Source organism: Lontra canadensis, unplaced genomic scaffold (assembly GCF_010015895.1).
Source record: "Lontra canadensis isolate GAN:19392208 unplaced genomic scaffold, GSC_riverotter_1.0 scaffold45, whole genome shotgun sequence".
NCBI classification, from domain to species: domain Eukaryota; kingdom Metazoa; phylum Chordata; class Mammalia; order Carnivora; family Mustelidae; genus Lontra; species Lontra canadensis.
This window is the reverse complement of record NW_022631039.1, coordinates 8,255,790-8,273,186: the sequence shown is the minus strand read 5'-3', so window position 1 is coordinate 8,273,186 and position 17,397 is coordinate 8,255,790. Positions and strand designations below refer to the sequence as shown.

Below are 17,397 nucleotides of genomic sequence, written 5' to 3'. Positions count from 1 at the left end.
TACTTTTTTTTTTTCGCTCTGGGGACTTCTTTTTTTTTTTTTTTTTTAAGATTTTTATTTATTTATTTGACCGAGATCAGAAGTAGGCAGAGAGGCAGGCAGAGAGAGAGAGGAGGAAGCAGGCTCCCCACTGAGCAGAGAGCCCGATGCGGGGCTCGATCTCAGGACTCCGGGATCATAACCTGAGCCGAAGGCAGAGGCTTTAACCCACTGAGCCACCCAGGCGCCCCACGTATTCTTGTTATATCCCCTCCTCCCCATATGCCGCCTTCAACAGGACCTCGGCTGCCCACTTCCTTCTCCTCTACCCTCCCCGCAGCCCCCGCTTTAGCTCTTACTTGCCATAGAGTGATATAGCAGGAGGTCCTCTAAGGCTCCCACCCAAGCATCAGCTCCTGGGGGTGTCTTGCAGAGTGGTTAGTGACTAGAGCCGTCACCTCCCACCCCACGCCCCCGCAGGAGGCTGCGGTCCTTGGAAGGATCCGAAGAGGGGTGGTGTAAAATGTCTGAATCCCAAACCTATCTCAAAATCTTAGGACGGAAGAGGCCGAGGCTATCTCCACCACAGAGTCTGCACCTCTGGTCAGAGCCTTCTGCTGGCCATGGTGGCATTTTTGGACAGTGGTGCTGAGAGGGGGCTGAGGGCAGTGAGAGGTTTCTTCCCAGGTTCTCCTTCAGTGGCCCCTTGGCTGGAACTCTGGTGGTGTGGTCTATGCACAGGGACCCATCCAAAAGCTCACTTATCTGAAGACCCGTCCTGTCACCCTAAACGCGGAGAGAACCTGAAACTCCAGCTCTTCTGAAATCAGCACAACCCAGTGCTTGGTGGCCCTGACAGCTAGGCTGGGTTGGGAAAAAGTATGGAACCATTGTTGGGGGGAACGCAGGTGCTGGACGCCCAGAGTGGGAAGTGGCGGAAACAGAAGGTGGCGCGCCTGTCAGGGCGGTCCCCAAATCGGCAGGACTGCGGACCCCCCCCTACCAGCAGGATGGCTTCCCGAGGCAGTTCCACTCACACTGGCCTCACTTGGCCGCTCCCTTAGCAGTCAGCTCAGATCCGAGCAGACGCCCACGCACTCCCCGCCTCCGCAATCCCAGCCCAAGGGTGCTTGGGGTGGGGTGGAGGCCGGGTCTCCCAGACTTCCCAATCAGATTTCACTCCCACGGCCCGACGTCCAGCGCCGGGGGCGCGCGAGGGTTAACCCCGCGGGGGTGGGGACTCTGGAGCGGTCTGCAGAGGGAGGGAGGGGGCAGGAGGCGTTTGGAGGCGTGGGGAGCCGGCCGGGGTCGAGCCTCCGAGGAGGCCGCTGGAACCTCCGGGCAGCCAGTGCCGCATACGCCGCGCGCAGCGAGGGGACACCGCAGACCCCCTGCCCCAAACTTCCAAGTCCGGAGCAGGGGCGAGACGCTGGGCATCAAGACGGGTGGCAGCCTGTCAGGACGCTGTCCCCCTCCCCGGAGACCGCCACCTCCACCCCGCCTCTGCTGAGTCTCAGCCCCGATTGCCTTTGGCCGGGGATGAAGCCCGGAGGCGGTGGCCCCACGGCGGCCCCGGAGTCCGAGCCGGCGGACAGGCCGCTGGTTCTGCCGCGGCCCGGGGCCTGTCCCGCTGACGTGCGGCTCTGCGGCCACCTGCGGAAGCAGAAGTCGCAGCGCCGCCGCTTCTTCGTGCTCCGCGCCGACCCGCCGCGCCTCGAGTGCTACGAGAGCGAGAAGAAGTTCCGCGCGGGCCGAGCGCCGCCCAAGCTCAGCGTGAGCCTGGCGGGCGCGTGCACCATCAGCAAGCGCGTGGACGCGCGCCAGCGCCACCTGATCGTCCTCTACACGCGCGACCGCAGCCTGGGCGTGGCGGCGGCCTGCGAGGCGGAGCAGCGGGCGTGGTACAGCGCCCTGCTGGAGGCGCGCGCGGCCGCGGGTGAGGCCCGAGCCTGGGGCGGGCGGAGCCGAGGGCGGGGGGCCGGGTGTTGGGTGATCGCGAGTTGAGTTTATCCGGGGATGTCCCTCCCTGTAAGTCTCCGAAATCAAGTTCAAACATGAAGCGTTTACATGTGTTTAGTTCTCGGGGCACAGTGACTCCAAACCCCCCCGCCCCAAGAGCCCCTGTGACCGGCCCCCTGTCTCTCCAGGTCCCAGCCTCCAGGAGGACCCGGGCGCCTGGATTCTCGCTCCATTTCAGGACGTCTGGCCCGTGACGCTGCGGCCCAAGGGACTGGGGCGAACACGAGGCCTGGGCAGTGGCCGCTACCGCCTGTACCTGGGTTCGGGGGTCCTGAGCCTGCTGCGGAAGCCCAAGGGCAGAGGCTCTGGGGACACCCAGGCTTCGCCTCCGCCGCCTGCCCTGCGCCTGTCCCTGCTCAGTGTGCGCCGCTGCGGCCACGCGGACTCCTTCTTCTTCCTGGAGCTCGGCCGCTCTGCGCCCACGGGTCCCGGGGAGCTGTGGCTACAAGCGCCCGACGCCCTGGTGGCCCAAAGCATTCACGAGACAGTACTGGCCGCCATGAAGCGACTCGGGGAGGGCGGTGCCACTGGTAGGGCTGAGCCACTGCCAAGGGATCCCCCGACCGGCGCTTACAGACCCTCTGCCTCCCGATCTTCTCCGACCCTGGCCTGGACGGCCCAGTCAAGCGGCGGGAGCCCTCGCGGGGCCCTCAGGGAGAGAAGCAGGAAAACCACCCTCCAGACGCTGGCAACGGCAGCCTCGCACCCCAAGGACTTGGAGCTGGAAGGGGGCTACGTAGCCATGGGAGCCGGGAGCGACTATGAGCCCATGGGGGGTGGCAAAGCGGGTGGCTACATGGTGATGGCACCCCCTGGCCTTGCGGCCTCTGCCCACGCAACCCCCCACGACCAGCTCCAAGTTTGCGGAGGCACCGAATATGTGCCCATGAGCCGCTTTCTGCCAGGGTCCTTGTTCTCCAGCTCCCTGCCCGGTTCCTATGAGCTCCGGGCGGGGGAGTCTGGACCTTCCTTCCAAGGACCACGTCGCGGCATGGGGGCATGCTGGGGACCAGCAGGGGCTCATCCCTCCTTGCAGCCACCCTCAGAGCTAGCAGGGGAGTACGTGTGCATCAAGTACGTGGCCCCTGACTACTTAGGAATGGGCACTGCCACACAAGAACCCCCCAACGGCCGCCTCAATTACGCTGACCTGGACCTGATCCCTTCACTGGAGGTTCGAGGCGACAGCAGGAACCCACAACACAGCTATGCCCGCATCGAGTTCCAGAACCTCAGGGAGGCTCCGGTGAGATGTGGGCAGCTCCGCCCTGTCTAGCTGAGGGAGGGATGGGAAGGAAGGGAGAGAACAGGGCAAAGTTATGAATGCCTTCCTGCCTGCTCCCCTCAACCCCTCTCAAACTGTTCCCAAAACAAGAGGGGCTCTCAGGCCCCCTAGGACCTGCAACTTGCAGGAGCTCTGAGCTGTCCCTTAGGTCCTGCTGTCCATCCGTCTCTTCCAGATGTGGTACCTGAGAAACCTTCAGGAAAGGCTCCCCAAGAAGCTGGATTCTTTTAAGGGATAAAATTCTAGAACCACCCTCCCCGCTTCCTACCCACAAACCCCTAGGAACTCCAGGCTTTCTCACCCAAAGCCCTGATCCTTTCCTTCCTGGCAGAGTTCCTGCAGCATCGCTCTGGAGTTTCAGGTCAGCCCTGGCCCCCAACCCTGACCCCCATGACTGGTCCCACAAGGACCTGCTCCTCCCCACCCCGCACCTGCACGGCCTGCCTGTATCTCCTCGCAGCCAAAGAACCAGTCCCGGCCCCAGGGCCGCAGAGCAAGAGGACTGGAGCACCAGGTATCTTATCTCTACCGCTTCCTGAAAGCGCTGTGCCGCTCCCTTCCTCCCTAATTTCCCTCTTCCAGTGACAACACGATCACAGTACAACACAAGTGTTCGCACAATCCTCCCTTCTCTGGATCCCGGTGGACCTGAGGGCCTTCTTGCTTCCATATCCTTGTCTTCTGTATACTGTACTGTGGATCCCTCACACCCTATGCCCTATACCCTATTAAAGTGGTCCTGCTTGGTCAGCCTCAAAAGGTCTTAGGTCCACGGATTCCCCTGCCCCCTTGCAGGGGTGACCGATGAGTAATGAAAGTTTGAGGGGAAGACAGCCTAAGCCACGTAGAGGAAGAGAACCCATCCCTGTCTCCATGCCCCACTCGGCTACTCACTTGCTACAAGGAGCTTGTTTGCAAACCAAAACACTCTTTTATTGTCAACAGAACCTGTGGGGGGGAGGGGGGACCCACAATGCCCACAGAAGAGCTATATTCAGTGGGCTTCTGGAGTTCGTGGGACAGACGGGTCAGTGCAGCGAGAACAGCTGGGGCCGCCACTGGGGCCGCCACTGGGGCCGCCACTGGGGCCTGGGTGGTCAGATACAGGGTCTGGGGAGCCAGCAGGGGGCGTGGGAGCCCCCGAGGAGGCAGGTCTCGGAGCCCCCTGGCTCATCTGCAGGAGGCCAGTGAGGGCGATCAGCTCAGGCCCACTGAGCCAGGCGGTGGAGCAGCCCGGGGACGAGGTGCGGAGGACCCAGGGAGACATGACAGGAGGTGGGAGCAGCAGCTTCAGAGAGCCCAAGACCTGAGGAGAGAGAATGAAGGGAGAAGGGTCTCCTGCCAAGCCCTGCGGGGAGACTGGCCCGAGGCCAGGGCAGGAATTACACTCACCTGCTGAGAGGCCTCCGACAGGTACAGCGGGACACGCTGGCCACAGGGCAGCAGCGGGTCTGACAGAAAGACATCTTCTCGGCACATCACTGGGAGCCCTGGGGAGGAAAAGCCAGTAGGGCAGCAGGCTGGGGTTCCCACCCCAGCGAGGGCCGCACTGGTTCCCAGACGAGCTCACGCAGGGAACCTCCAGAGCCTGGGGGACCAAGCAAAGTACCTGCGTCCCTGGGCACGTGCTCTCCGTTCTGATGCCCTGTTGCTGGGGCCCGGGGCCTGAGGTCCCGGCCTGACGCTGCCTCATACAGTGGCCAGAACGAGGGATGACACAAAGTCCGGCCCGAGAAGGAGGCGCCTGACGCACAGCTGGGCCCCTGTGCCAGAGGCAGGAAAGAAGGATCCTTAGAGCTTCGGCCCCCTCCCGGGGCACCCCTGCCCCCTCCCAAGGCCTGGGCCTCAGATACTCCCAACTCACCCACACCAGCCGAGGTCCTGCTTTAGCCTTGTAGCTGGGGTCCCACGGTGCTAGGATGGTCATCCTTGAGGGGGCCACCTCCCAGGCCATCTGGGGCGGAAGGGCAACTGCAGGGGTGGGGGGACAGTTGAAGAGATTAAAAGAGGCTCAGGAGTCCGTGGAAAGGTGTCTGGGGGGTAAAGACTGCAAGGCCTGTACCTACCTGGAGTTCCCGGGGACTGCTCGGCAGCCAGGCCTGGGGGGGCCCGGGGCAGCAGCTGCTCTCTCCGGGTCCAGGAAGGCCTTCGGGACCGTGGCTGCGGGCTGGGAGGGGGAGGTACTGAGGTGCACCCGTCACAGCCTCCCCCTTATCTCGGAGGCAGGGCCCGGGGGGTCTGGGGCGGGGAGTCGGAGCACACCCGGTCCTCAGTGTAGGCGTCGGAGGTTTCCTCCCACGGTGGGGCCCCCTGTCGGACTTCCCTGCGGCGGAGCCCCTCACCTGTCCTGTGGGGGGGTTCCTGGCTCCCCCAGTTCTTCCTCTCCAGAGCTCCAGGCCTCGCCGGGGTCACTGCCCGCCGAGGGGCCTTGTTCCTCGGGCGCCCGCTCTTTGCCCGCGTCCCACAGCGGAGGCGGCCGGGGCAACATGCCGCGTCTGGCGGGGAGGGCAGCGCGGGCAGCAGCTCTGGGCCCCGCGCCCGCACTGTCTACACCGTCTACGCCGCCCACGCCTCCCGCGCCTTCCACTTCGCTCCTCCCGGACCCACGAGGCTCCCTCCTCCCGCGGCGGCCCGCCCTCTCGCCCAGCGAGCGCACGTCGCCGGCCCACCTCGCCCGGCCTCGCGACCACGCCGGCGCCCAGCGCGTTTCCGGGCCACGTGGCGCGCGCTCCCGCCGGGGTCTCGCGGGCGCCCCCTGGCGGCGGGGCTGTCGGGTCCGCACGCGGACCGCCACGGAAGAGCGGCCGCGCCCCGCACGGCAGGACCACCTCCTTCCCCACGACGCACCGCATTCATTCGCAGACGGACACACACACGCACACCCGAGGGGCAACCTTGAGGGCCCGGCTTCTTCTTTATTGCACTTGACACAACATCTGGGACCGTCTTCTATCCCAGAGCCTCGGCCACACCCAGGGGCGGCCAGGGGCCTCGCTGGGCCTTGCTGGGCCGGCCGGCTTCCAAACCCTCGGGCGGGCCGAGGGGCACCCAAGTAACAGGGCCAAGCCCGAGGCCGCCCTCACCAGAGTCCTTGCTAGGGAGCAGAGCCGGACGCGGCTGTCTTCTCTGTTCCTGGGTTCCCGGCCGGATCGGAGCCTTGTACCCCGACCTCGACCCCTATGGCCGTTCCAGCAGTGCGTGGATGACAGCAGCGATGTAGGGGAGGCCCCTTCCCGGGGCCCCCTCCTCTTCCAAGATGTGGTGGGGCTGGCACAGGGACTCCTGGTGGGAGGGGCCCGGGTTAAGTGCCCGTCCGTCACCTTGTTCTCTGGCTTCCCTGTCCTTCTCAGAGGGCAGGGCGGGAGAAACCCTACAGAAGCCTGGGCAAACAGAGCTGACAGGATGGCCCTTCCAGGTGGAGGTGGCAAAGGTCAGGGGCACCCTGGACATGGCTTGGGGACAAACAAGATACAAGGAAGCTGCCAGCAGATGACAGAAGGGCGATGACACAGGAGGCCAAGTTCAGGGGAGCAGAGACCTGTCATTTCCAGAGGGAAATGCTGGAACAGGTAGGCTGACAAACAGAGCCCCTGGGGCACGGCCAGGGCTGGGCCTGGCCACAGCAGGAGCAGACGCAAACACACACACAAGAGGCGGCCACGGTCTGTACAATTTATACACAGAGACAGGGACCCAGCCTGGGCCCCTGTATCCCCTACAAATATAGAGTTCTCTCTACAAAATATAGATAATTTAGCTCCCCAGAACAATGGGGGGGAGGGAGAGAGACGGCAAAAGGAGGAAGGTTGAGATCGACCCTCTGAGGGAGCAGAGGGCAGGATCTGGAGGGATGAAGGCACCATCAGCACTGAGAGGTGAGGGAAGGGAAGGGGCTACAGGAGGGTGGCCAGAGGCTGGGGGCCCAGGGTCTGGGTACACCAGAGTGGGGCCTCTGAGGTCAGTGTTTGTGAGGGGAGGGGGCTCACTAGTGTCTTTGGTAGGGGCTGAAGGCACCACTGGTAGGGACCGGGGTGGCACAGGAGTCATAAATAGAAATAGGGTGATGGGGGCGGGGAGAAAGGGTGACTTCAGGTCCTAGGAACCCAGGAGCCGAGTGTAGACGACAAAGAGCAGCAGCATGAGGACCACGTAGAAGAAGATGAAGCCGCCCAGACCAGAAGGGGGCCAGACGGGTGGGGCGGCCCTGCCCCCCACCCGCTTCACAGCCTCCAGGGTGGTCCACAGCCCCTGGGCAGTGCCCTGGAGGAGATCCGAGGGCGAGCACAGGTCGGCCTAGGAAGGGAGTAGGGACAGACGGACAAGGACAAAGAGCAGACGTCAGCAGCAGCAACAAGACAATCCTTCCCACCCCCTGCCCTCACGTGCCAGGGGCTGAGCCACGCCCACATTCGCAGTGCAGGGCAGGGAGGCATGCAGGGCAGGGACACATGCAGGACAGGGACTTGCGGACATGCTTCTTTCTGGGGAGCAGACACCGCTGTGAATGGAACCCCGCCACCCATGCGGAATGCTCAGCTGAGCCCGGAACGTCGCCACCCTCTATAGTAGGGACCTGTCCTGGGCTCCCCAGAATATACCCCCCATACCTCAGGCACCCCCATTTTTCGACAGGCTTCTAAGAAACTCTCCACATTTTTCCGAGACTTGAGAGCACTAAGTTTTGGCTGGGGGAGAGTGAGAAAGGAAAAGGAGAAGAGAGTAAGGGAGAGGCCCTGGCCGTCCTCTGTCCCATCCCCTGCCTCCCGCCCGGGGACAGAACTGACCACAGCAGGTGAGGGCACGTGGATGAAGGGCACGGAGCGGGGCCGCAGCTGGTTGGCCAGCTGACAAAGGATGACCCCATTGGCCAGAGCTTCTGCCAGGTCCTCGGGCAGGGGCCGCTGCAGCCTTGACTCAAGGACCTGGGAGGCAGGAGGATGGGGGAGGGGTCAGGTTCGGTGGGGACTCCCGCCTGCCCCTTGCGTCCTCAGTGGAAGCACCCACAGGGTGCAGTGGGAAACCAGGAAACTCGAGGAGGTTGAGTGCCCCCCTCAACTCCCCACCGTGCCCGGCCCCGCAGATCCCACCTCTCTTACCTGGCGCAGCTGTGCCATTAGCTCCTTTTCATCCAGAAGCTGGGGGGATCGCCGAGGTCTCAAGACAGAGTCTGGTGAGGAAGGGCCTGGAAAAGGGGAGGAATGTGGGCTGTCTCTGTCACCCGCCGCCAACTTCCTAGCTGGGTCACAGTGTCTGGCACTCACATCTCCTGCCTCTGTGCTTGTGGGATTTTCAACACAAAGGACAATAGACTAGGGAACTCCCGGGCCATAAGGGGTGTCTGCAGCCGAAGGCTGAGGGCTGGGTTAGCACTGGGGACAGGGGAAACCCACCTGAGCCACTCTGAGAGGAAGAACGGAAGAGGAAGCTGTTTGGTCTCTGAATGGAGCCGAGTGGCCGGGGAGCAGGCACTGTTGCTGGGGGCCAGAGCCAGAGATAGGTCAGAAAAGACACCCTTCAGAGTCCCCCTCTTCCCTCAGGCCACCAGGCCCCAGCCACCGCCCCCCTCACCTACAGAGTCCCGCCTCCTCTTCCCCCAGTCCCTGTCCCACCTGGTCCAGCCGCAGGAAGGGGCTCCTGGGAGGTGGGGCCAGGGGCAGGGGCGGGGGCAGGGGCTCCCGGTCCTGAAGCTCCCGGCTGGGTGGCACTGGACTTCGGCATGCCACTGAGGACAGACAGGAAGCAAGTTAGAGGGGATGGCAGGGGGACGGTGTGCAGGGACAGAGCTCAGGGAGGTGGATCTCAGAGGACACATACTCATAGGAGGCCTGAGTGGACGAGGCAGCAGCCCCTCCGCCAGCAGCCCTGATCCCCAGCTTCAGAAAACTGGAAAATGGAAGGACATGTGGAGTCAGCAGCGCAGGCAAGGGACCCGCCAACCCCAAGGGGCAGAGGAGCTTCTGAGGACCCATTTCCCCTCATTTCCAGGCCCCCCGCCCAACCTTGCCCCTTTGCCCACACCTGTCCTTCCTGGGGGCCCCCCAGAGCGCACTGTGCTGCTGCTGCTGCTGCTGCTGCCGCCGCTCTCGCTCCTGCCACAACTGCAAGGTGTCAGGGCGCCGCCGCTCCTCCCCGGCCGGGTCCTCCCGCCTGTGGGGCAGAGGCAGGACCAGTGAGGCAGAGCTGGGTCCGGGGACAGGAGGGAGGTGAAAAGGTACGGGGTCAGGTGGCTCCGGGGTACCTGCTGCTTGGCGCCTTCTCGGTGTCCCCTGCCACAGGGCTTAATTCTGGTGGCCGCTGCTCCTAAGGAGAGCAGCAGGAGAGGAAGTGCTCCCCCAAGCCTGCGCCGCTCCCTACCCCCCACACAGGTCCCTTGCACACTGCGCAGGACCTGCACGCGGCCAGGAACGGGACCCTCACCTCAGCAGCGCCTCGCTCCTCGTCCTCCCCAGGCACGTGGCTGTCAATGAAGTCAATCTGCTCAGGGTCTCCGTCAGCTGGAGAGGCCAGGGATGTCAGCAAGCATCTGGGGGCCTTCAGGCACTCGTACCTTACCCCACACCCCATACCCTGACTCCACCACTCACCGGAGCCATCCTCTCTCCGCTCCCTGGGCCCCCGAGGCTCCCGGGCCAGCTCCGAGATCCGGAAGGACAACTCCGAAAATTCATCTGTTGACTAGAAATGTAAAACGGAAGCGAGCTGCGCTGTAGTGGGGTTCATGCCCCTGGGGACTGCTGCTGACCCAGCCCTTCCCCGAGATACCTGGGCAAGGGAAAAACACCACTCTAGACACTAACAGTCACCCGATATTCCCAGGCACCAAGCAAAGGGTCCTGACTCAGAGGTTCTCCCCCAGAGCCAAGAGTCCCAATGTCCTGTGGAAGGGAGGCCCTTACCTCATTTCCAGACCACCTCTTGCTGCCACTGTCAACGCTGTGGAAGCCTGAGTCCAGCCCGCCATCGTACCGACGTCCAGGAAATAAGTCCTCAGCAGGGCTAGCGGCCGCCAGGGAGAGCCAGTCAGTCCAGCAGCGGGCAACAAACCCTCTCACCCTCCCACCAAAACCCAGGAGTCCGTGCCGCCAGGAAGGGGCAGAAGTAACCAGGCGCTTCCTTCCTTCCCACTTGGGACTTACCAGGGACTGAAACTCGGGGGGCGGGAAGGGGCCAGGTCCCCCAGTGCAGACCCCCCACGCCGCCCAGCTTCTGTCGACAAGTACTTGAAGATGTGAAGTTTCCCCTTCAGACAGATCTAGGTATAAGGAGGCACATGGTAGGGGTTAAGGGAAGGGGGCTCCCCCAGATCCTGCCTGGCTACTAAAGGGACTCATCTCCCAACTCCTATCCATTACCAGCCATGTCCCCATGGTCCAGGGCAATCCGCCCCCCTCACCTGAGCCGGAGGGCTCTGCAGGGGGTTGCTGTCCAGCAGAATGACCTGCAGGTGCCTGAGGCGGCAGAAGGAGACCGGGATGCGGGAGACACGGTTACAGGAGAAATCCAGGCGGACAAGAGGAAGATCCCCCAGCTCTGGGGGTGGGTGAGGGAAGAGTCAGGAGCCTGCCCAAGGGTGGGGCCTTGTGCTCACTTCCTCTGCCCTCTGCTCCGGCCCACTCGCCACCCTTGGGGCCACCACGTCCTCTGGCCTGGCTGGCTGGCTGAGGGCGTGCCCCAGGAACAACCTCCCTGCTTCCCTTCCTGCTTGAATCGGGCCCACCTCCAGGCCTCCCCTCCCTGAGCTCCTGCCCATCTCATGGGCTTCTCTCTCCTCTGCCCCCCACCAACTCCATTCTTTGGCCATTCCTTCATCCCTGACTAACCGTCCCAAGACCCAAACTGCGACACTGCACAGCTCAAAAACCATGACTTGCAGCCGAGGCTGCTGAAGGTGAGCGGACCATGACCTGCACAAAGGCACCCAAGCAGGAGGGGCCTGCAATCCCACTGGAACTTTACGAGCTAAGCCCTTGTCCCACCAGGCAAGGCTGTGCCCACCCACACGAAAGGGTGCCCTTTTTCTACTTCTCAAACATGCACAGTTGGATGAGGGGTGACTAGAGACACAGAAGAGCACTCACCACCCCCAGGCCCAGCACGGTCCGAGTGTTCATGAGCTGGCTCGGACCACATTTCCCATCTCACAACCCACCCTCGCACCACATCAGACAACCTCCAGCCCTGTGAACCCCCTCATTCGTGAAAATAAAGCCAGAAAGTCTTCTGGGCCTTTCCACTTGCTGTTTGCTAAGCTGGGACACGCATTTTTGTGACCATCTTTCAAAGTGCAGCTCAAGTGTTGCCTCTTCCATGAAATCTCTCCAGACTCAGGTTAGAATTCACTGCTCCTTCCTCTGTGTCTCCAGGGCATTTGTCCTGGGTCTCTCTTATGGCCCACAGGGCACCCTGATCAAATGCTTGTTTACAGTGCTACCGACTTAGAAGGAAAGAGGGCCAGAACAGAAGTAGGGGGAGCCCAGAGAAAATGGGTGACCACCCAACCACCTCTCTTGTTCTTTAAAACCAAGATGTGCACGGCTCCAGTCCTTCCCACCTGGCCCTGGCTCACATCTCTCACCACATCTGTGCCTGGCAGTGCTCCCTCCCACCCACACGCTTTGCACATGGGTTCCCTCTGCCTGGGATGCAGAAGGAAGGAGAACTTTCCTTCGAAGGTCAGCTCCTGCCACGCCTCGGGGGGGGAAGTCTTCCTCAAGCTCCCTGAGCAGGGCCACAAGCCTCCCTCTAGCTCCCGCAGCTCTTTCCATGGCCTGTTCTAGCACATCCCTCCACTTGTTTCTCCCCGTGAAGCCCGGACATTTTCAGAGTTGGCCCCAGGTGTGAGTGACATCCCCGTCCACCTGACCCCCACCTAAAACACAGGATGCACACAACAGTGCCAGAGGAATAAGGGAAGGGGTGCCTGCTTCGGAGCAGAGGCTATCAAATGTTGGAGTGGATCACAATTAGCTCATTCAACTGGGGTTGGGGGCTGCTTGGGCTCCAGCTCATGGCTCCACTGACTCGGAATCTTTGGGGAGGAGGCACAGAGCATCATCTGACTCAGGTGACTGAGAGTTCCCACTGGGTGAGTGATGGCCCTGGGTGGCCCTGAAGGCCCCTTCCAATCTTGGGATTCTGCAGGGTGCCAACCCACTTACCCACTCTCCTTTCTGTGCCTTGTTCCTCATTTGTGAAGATAAGGTTAATAACTCATGCCTTGTCAGCCTCAGAGGGATGCCCGTCAAGAACAAATAATTTAGTTTGTCTTATACACTGCAAAACCCTGGGCACCTAGGACAGTGATGTTCTGTGAAGAGTCTTTGGGACTTCTCCAGCGCAGACATACACACACTCTCCACACACACACACACCCCCACCAGATCTCTATTCTCCTCACCATCGGGCAGGGTGCTGAGCTGGTTCCTGCGCACACTGAGGTCCCGCAGGGAAGGAAGACTGCACAGCTCTGCCGGGAGGGCCTGCAACTCATTGCCACTCACATCCTGCAATGAGGAAAGAAGTAGGCCAGGAGCCACGAGACCAGGGGCATCAGAAACTGCCTCCGGCCCCTGGCCACCTCCTTCAGTGCCCCCCTCCCCAAACTCTCCAAAGGCCCCTGGTGCCTGGCTCGACGGCCCCCCTTCTTGCCCTGCCCTCACAAGCTGCCGCAGGCTTCCCAAGGCGCTGATGTCGGGAGGCAGAGCTCCCAGTTTGTTGTTGCTGATGATGAGCACCCTCAGGGGCAGCTGGCAGATGTAGGGTGGCAGCGATGACAGCTGGTTTCGGCTGTGGAAGGGAGAAAGGCATGGGGCTCACTCCCCAGGCCCAGCAGCCCCGTGCTGCCCTCTCTCCAGGGCACTGGGAGGGGCACTCAGGGTACAGTGCGCTGGGACTTGGGGCTCCCACCCTCTGCTGGCCATGCCTCCCTACCTGAGGTTGAGGTAGGTAAGGGCTGTGAGATTCCCCAAGGCTGGGTTTAGGCATCTCAGGCAATTGTGGTAGAGGCTCAGGCCCTCCAGGGACACCAGCTGGCATGCTGCCTCCGGCACCTCGGGAAACCGGTTCCGGGACAGGTCTAGGAGAAGCGAGAAATCAGGGGAGAGCTGTGGACAGGCCCAGCCCTGGACAGAAGGGCCCTCAACTTTCCCAGAGCCAGCTGCCCAGCAGTCCGCCTCCCCGGTGGACCTCAAGAATCGGCCTGTAAACCCGGGCTCCCTGGAGAGAACAAAGCTTTCTGCAAAACCAAGCACATTCTGAGCATTACCAGAACAGCAAAGGCCACAGGGTCACTGGGCTGGAGAAGCCCACACTCAGGCCAAACCATGACCACCACCTTCAGATACACGAATGAGGGGCTATCCTGGAAAGGGTGACTGGCTTCTAGAACTCTTGCAGTTCCTGCTGTTCTATGGTGAAGGCTGGCGCTCCAGAGAAAACAGCAAGGTAACGGGCGGGCAGCTCACAATGAGTATGGGAAGCTGCCCCGGGGAGACCACTGAGAAAGCTAATCCCTCTTGGCCCCTCCACGGGGGCCTTGTCCCCACTCTCAACCTCTTTTCAACACAGGGGAGAAGCCAAGGGTCCTTAGAGTCTGGCTCTAGAGATTAAGTGAGGCTCCTGGCACACTGGACAATGGCTGTTCATTGGCCCCTTGGATCAGCAAACCAGCTCCAAAAAGGTTTGTGAAGGAACAGACACCCAAGGACCAGAAGGGGAAGGCGAGCCGACCAGGCTGGAGGACCAGGCTGGAGGACCAGGCTGGAGGCAGAAGCTGGAGTCCTCAGGTCCCTCCCACCCCAGCCTCTTCAGGACCGGCCTCTTTCCCACCCTGGCCCTCCTCTACTTCCTCTCTTACTGACCCAGGCTTCAGGCGCTCAGCACTTTTGCCTGTGTCTTGGTGTGGGAGAGGAGCGGGGAGGAAGGTAGGGAGGGTAAAGCCTATGACCACCGCTTATTTCAAGGGGTCGCTTGCTACTCCAATGAAAGGAGTCAGGCATGGAGTTTCTGCCAGTCTGGGGACACTAACCGCTCAGAGCTCTGCAAGCCTGGGTTTCTGTTTCCTCTCCTCCCCTGCACAGGGAGGGGCCCAGGGCCTGCAGGGGGATGTCCCTGGTGATAGAACTTCAGTGAGCTTCTTAGGCAGCCCTCCCCAGGAAGGCGTGAGCCAAAGCTGATGGGAGGGAAGCTGGGGTCTATCCCCCAAGGAAATGAGTCTTGTGACAGGAAATGGAGTAGAAACAATCTATCAGGTTCTGTGTCTGTGTCTGGTGGGCCCTATGTTTACCAGGGCGGATGATAGCCCGAGACACCAGGCCTCCTTTTTTCTCCCTCTCTGCTCACAGCCCTGGTGTGCAAAGAGAAAAGACCCTTCAAGGGAGAAGAGCAGGTTGCCCCGAGGCGGAGGTGGCCAGATGCAGTCCTCCTATGTTTGCCCTCCACCTGCCTGCTCTCCCTGCATCTACACATGTGTGCGTGCGCACTTGTGCATGCTGTGGATGAAGATGGGGGAGGACAAGATGGGCTAAGCAGTGGTGGGGCAAAAGCTCAGAGCGGAAGGCAGCCCAGGCTGGAGGAGGCAGGGCACAGGAGGCACAGGATGTGGTCTATAAGACAGTGAGCTGCACTTCTCCTTTGTGAGAGCCGCCCCTCCCCGCCATCTCAGGATTCATCCTACTTTTGGGGGCCCCAAGGAACAGAGTCCAGAGGATATCAGAGAACTGTGCCACAGGAGATATGCAGGGAAAACAATGCTTCAGAAAGAGCTGGGAAAGCAGGAGTGGGCTCAAAATAATTTGGCGGAGTGTTGAAGTGTATGGTCTGGGCTGTAGGGCAAGGAGGTATAGAGGACAGGGTACAGGCAACCCTGACTGTCACTTCCCTTTTCCACCCCAAACTATCAGCCATCTGCTTGGGGAGAGGGATCAGAGGAGAACGTTCTAGATGAGACAGAGTCCACCTGGCCTACAACCTGGGTCCAGAAAGGACTCAGGATTTCTGCATGGAGAGCGGGGCGGGGAGAGGCCCTCAGAAAGCGGGGATTTTCCCGCTCCAACACACAACCTCACTCAGAAGGGCCTGCACCCCCAACCGGAATGCTGGTGGAGGAGGGTGGGAGGGGGCAGGAGCTGGGAGGGGCCAGGGAGTTCTTGGTAGTTTTCCCCAGGAGTCTACTCACAGAGGCAGAGCCCTAAGGAAGTAAAGAATAACATTTGGTCTTTGTCAAAAAACAAGCAAGGGGGAGGGGAAAGGGAACAGACGGCGAGTGTCACACAGCTGCTGAGGTCAATCTGAAGCTTGGGGGTTAGCGGCTGGGGGAGACTGAGAGGGAGAGAAATGGCTCCTGGGGCTCACCCGGTCCCTGAACTCACTCACTGCATGGTGGGGAAGGGAGTTTACCCAGCAACCCAAGTGGAGAGGTTTAAACCGGTGCTCCCCAGAACAGTGGAGAAAACAGTGCCGGTGCCCACGTGCATGTTTGCAGGTGAGAAGGCACCTGCTGGAGAAGAAATGCAAGCAGTCTCCGAGCAGTGCAAGCAGCGTCCTCGGGAGCAAGGACACTCATCCAGCCTCAAGTCCCACCCTGGGCTAGGCTGGGGTGGGGCTTCGGGAATGCAGGCCTCCTCCCCACTCCCAATCTCCACCCCCCAGCTGCCAGCCCAAGGTCATAGGTTGTTGCCTCCTGAGCAGCTGCGGCCTGACTCACCTGTCATGGTAGAGTCCCCCACACCCTGCCCTCAAGAGACACCAGGAAGGGGCGCCTGGGTGGCTCAGTGGGTTAAAGCCCCTGCCTTCAGCTCAGGTTAAGATCCCAGGGTCCTGGGATCAAGCCCCGCCTCGGGCTCTCTGCTCAGCAGAGAGCCTGCTTCCCCCACTCCCTGTCTGCCTCTCTGCCTACTTGGGATCGCTATCAAATAAATAAACAAAATCTAAAAAAAAAAAAAACACAAAAAAAAACACAGACACCAGGAAGGAAGGAGCACGATTAGAGCGATCTGTGAGTGGGGGAGTAGAAGGACAGTGGGACAGTCTTCTAGTCTCCCAGCACTCCCAGCCAGGAGATAAGATTTCCTTCCTTTCAGCAACTGCCTCAAGTCCCTCCCTCTAGGGAAAGCAGAAGCCGAAACGGGAATTCTAGGATCCCTATGAGGTCACAGGCTCCACACTGACCTCACACACGCGAGAAGGAGGGGGAGTCTCGGATAAGGGGGTCAGGGATAATAGATGGAAGAGCTCGAGGAGAAAAGAGTTAGGGGACACGGAGTATTTGCTTCTTTCCCATAGGCTAGCTGGGTGGAGTCGAGAGGGCCTCCGATCATAGGGGGCGGGACAACAGGCACGGTAAACAGAAACCAGGTTGTTAGGGGCAAATCCTAGCGAAGAGGGGGGCCTAAGGCTGCTCGCATCTCGGTGGAACGGCGGGGGGGGGGTGTTGGGAGACGAAGTGGAGGAAGATAAGGGAGTCCCCAGAGGGGCTCATGGGGGCCGCTTTAAGGAACGATCAGAACTGAGGTTGAGGAGATCAGGCAAATGAGTCAACCAGGTGAGGGGCGGGACCGTTCTACAGGTGCGCAGCTATGCAAATAAAGAGAAGCAGAAGACGGGGAATTCTCACAACGCTCGGCCGGGGCGCTGGGCGTTCCGTGCAAACGAGAAACGCGTTCATTGTCTGGTAGTTCTCAAAGTGGGGAGGGGGAGGTAGCAGGCTTATGCAAATCGGCGGGGTCGAGAACCCCGGCGGTCAGGTGAAGGGGCGGGCCAGACTCCGGAGCCCGGTGAGAAACAAGCCAGGGGCGGGGCTATGCAAATGAGGGTCCCGGCTGGGTAGGGGGGCCGGGTGCACTCACCAGCCTGGGTGATGTCTGACAGGTCGTAGCTGCGGGCCGCGCCCCGGGGGAAGTGCTTCAAGCGCCGGTTAGATAGGTTCAGGGTCCCGGTGGCCACGGCCTCCTCTAGGGCCCGCTCTGCACTGCGGCTCCCGGGCAGACCCGGAGACCCTGGAACGGAGGTCGTGGCTGCCGCCTCCTCACCCCCGGCGGCGAGTGGGGCCGCTACCGCCGCCGCCATCCGCTCCCGGCGGCTCCCGCTGCCTGACTGACGGGACCGGCCGTCCCTCC

General features: G+C 61.6%; 3 protein-coding genes across 4 annotated transcripts; 1 reads left to right on the top strand and 2 right to left on the bottom strand.

Annotated features, from left to right (window-relative positions):
- Positions 1 to 1,255: 1,255 nt before the first annotated feature.
- LOC116876420 (insulin receptor substrate 2-like) lies at positions 1,256 to 3,804 on the top strand. The gene is made up of 2 exons (XM_032872561.1): positions 1,256 to 1,915; positions 2,127 to 3,804. The coding sequence occupies exons 1-2, from the start codon at positions 1,519 to 1,521 to the stop codon at positions 3,272 to 3,274; spliced, it is 1,545 nt and encodes a 514-aa protein (XP_032728452.1). The 5' UTR covers positions 1,256 to 1,518; the 3' UTR covers positions 3,275 to 3,804.
- Positions 3,805 to 4,219: 415 nt separating this feature from the next.
- On the bottom strand, positions 4,220 to 6,453 carry SAP25 (Sin3A associated protein 25). Its single transcript, XM_032872556.1, has 7 exons — positions 6,367 to 6,453; positions 5,626 to 5,778; positions 5,350 to 5,450; positions 5,148 to 5,254; positions 4,893 to 5,046; positions 4,676 to 4,773; positions 4,220 to 4,589 (listed from the first exon to the last, which is right to left on the bottom strand). The coding sequence occupies exons 2-7, from the start codon at positions 5,769 to 5,771 to the stop codon at positions 4,278 to 4,280; spliced, it is 918 nt and encodes a 305-aa protein (XP_032728447.1). The 5' UTR covers positions 5,772 to 5,778; positions 6,367 to 6,453; the 3' UTR covers positions 4,220 to 4,277.
- LRCH4 (leucine rich repeats and calponin homology domain containing 4) lies at positions 6,434 to 17,394 on the bottom strand. Of its 2 annotated transcripts, none has more exons than XM_032872546.1 (18): positions 17,128 to 17,393; positions 13,214 to 13,358; positions 12,943 to 13,069; positions 12,681 to 12,786; positions 10,677 to 10,813; positions 10,420 to 10,535; positions 10,180 to 10,279; positions 9,868 to 9,958; positions 9,701 to 9,777; positions 9,522 to 9,583; positions 9,302 to 9,430; positions 9,098 to 9,166; positions 8,893 to 9,005; positions 8,674 to 8,757; positions 8,380 to 8,465; positions 8,068 to 8,205; positions 7,891 to 7,968; positions 6,434 to 6,565 (listed from the first exon to the last, which is right to left on the bottom strand). In XM_032872546.1, exons 1-18 carry the CDS (start codon positions 17,345 to 17,347, stop codon positions 6,461 to 6,463), a joined length of 1,983 nt encoding a protein of 660 aa, XP_032728437.1. In that variant the 5' UTR covers positions 17,348 to 17,393; the 3' UTR covers positions 6,434 to 6,460. The 2 variants fall into 2 exon arrangements, with proteins under 2 accessions (XP_032728437.1, XP_032728436.1); XM_032872545.1 differs by lacking the exon at positions 6,434 to 6,565 and adding an exon at positions 6,942 to 7,576 and having other exon boundaries at positions 17,128 to 17,394.
- Between the last annotated feature and the right edge of the window lie 3 nt (positions 17,395 to 17,397).

What these genes read in the sequence shown, in the direction of transcription:
- LOC116876420 (XM_032872561.1), top strand. Translation starts at nt 1,519, where the DNA reads ATGAAGCCCGGAGGCGGTGGCCCCACGGCGGCCCCGGAGTCCGAGCCG. An exon ending in GGAGGCGCGCGCGGCCGCGG is followed by an intron (nt 1,916 to 2,126) that starts GTGAGGCCCGAG and finishes CTGTCTCTCCAG; the next exon opens with GTCCCAGCCTCCAGGAGGAC.
- SAP25 (XM_032872556.1), bottom strand. Translation starts at nt 5,771, where the DNA reads ATGTTGCCCCGGCCGCCTCCGCTGTGGGACGCGGGCAAAGAGCGGGCG. An exon ending in CAGGACCTCGGCTGGTGTGG is followed by an intron (nt 5,047 to 5,147) that starts GTGAGTTGGGAG and finishes CCTCTGGCACAG; the next exon opens with GGGCCCAGCTGTGCGTCAGG. An exon ending in GCACGTGCCCAGGGACGCAG is followed by an intron (nt 4,774 to 4,892) that starts GTACTTTGCTTG and finishes TTTCCTCCCCAG; the next exon opens with GGCTCCCAGTGATGTGCCGA.
- LRCH4 (XM_032872545.1), bottom strand. Translation starts at nt 17,347, where the DNA reads ATGGCGGCGGCGGTAGCGGCCCCACTCGCCGCCGGGGGTGAGGAGGCG. An exon ending in GGGGCCCCCAGGAAGGACAG is followed by an intron (nt 9,167 to 9,301) that starts GTGTGGGCAAAG and finishes TCCATTTTCCAG; the next exon opens with TTTTCTGAAGCTGGGGATCA. An exon ending in TCCACTCAGGCCTCCTATGA is followed by an intron (nt 9,006 to 9,097) that starts GTATGTGTCCTC and finishes GTCTGTCCTCAG; the next exon opens with TGGCATGCCGAAGTCCAGTG.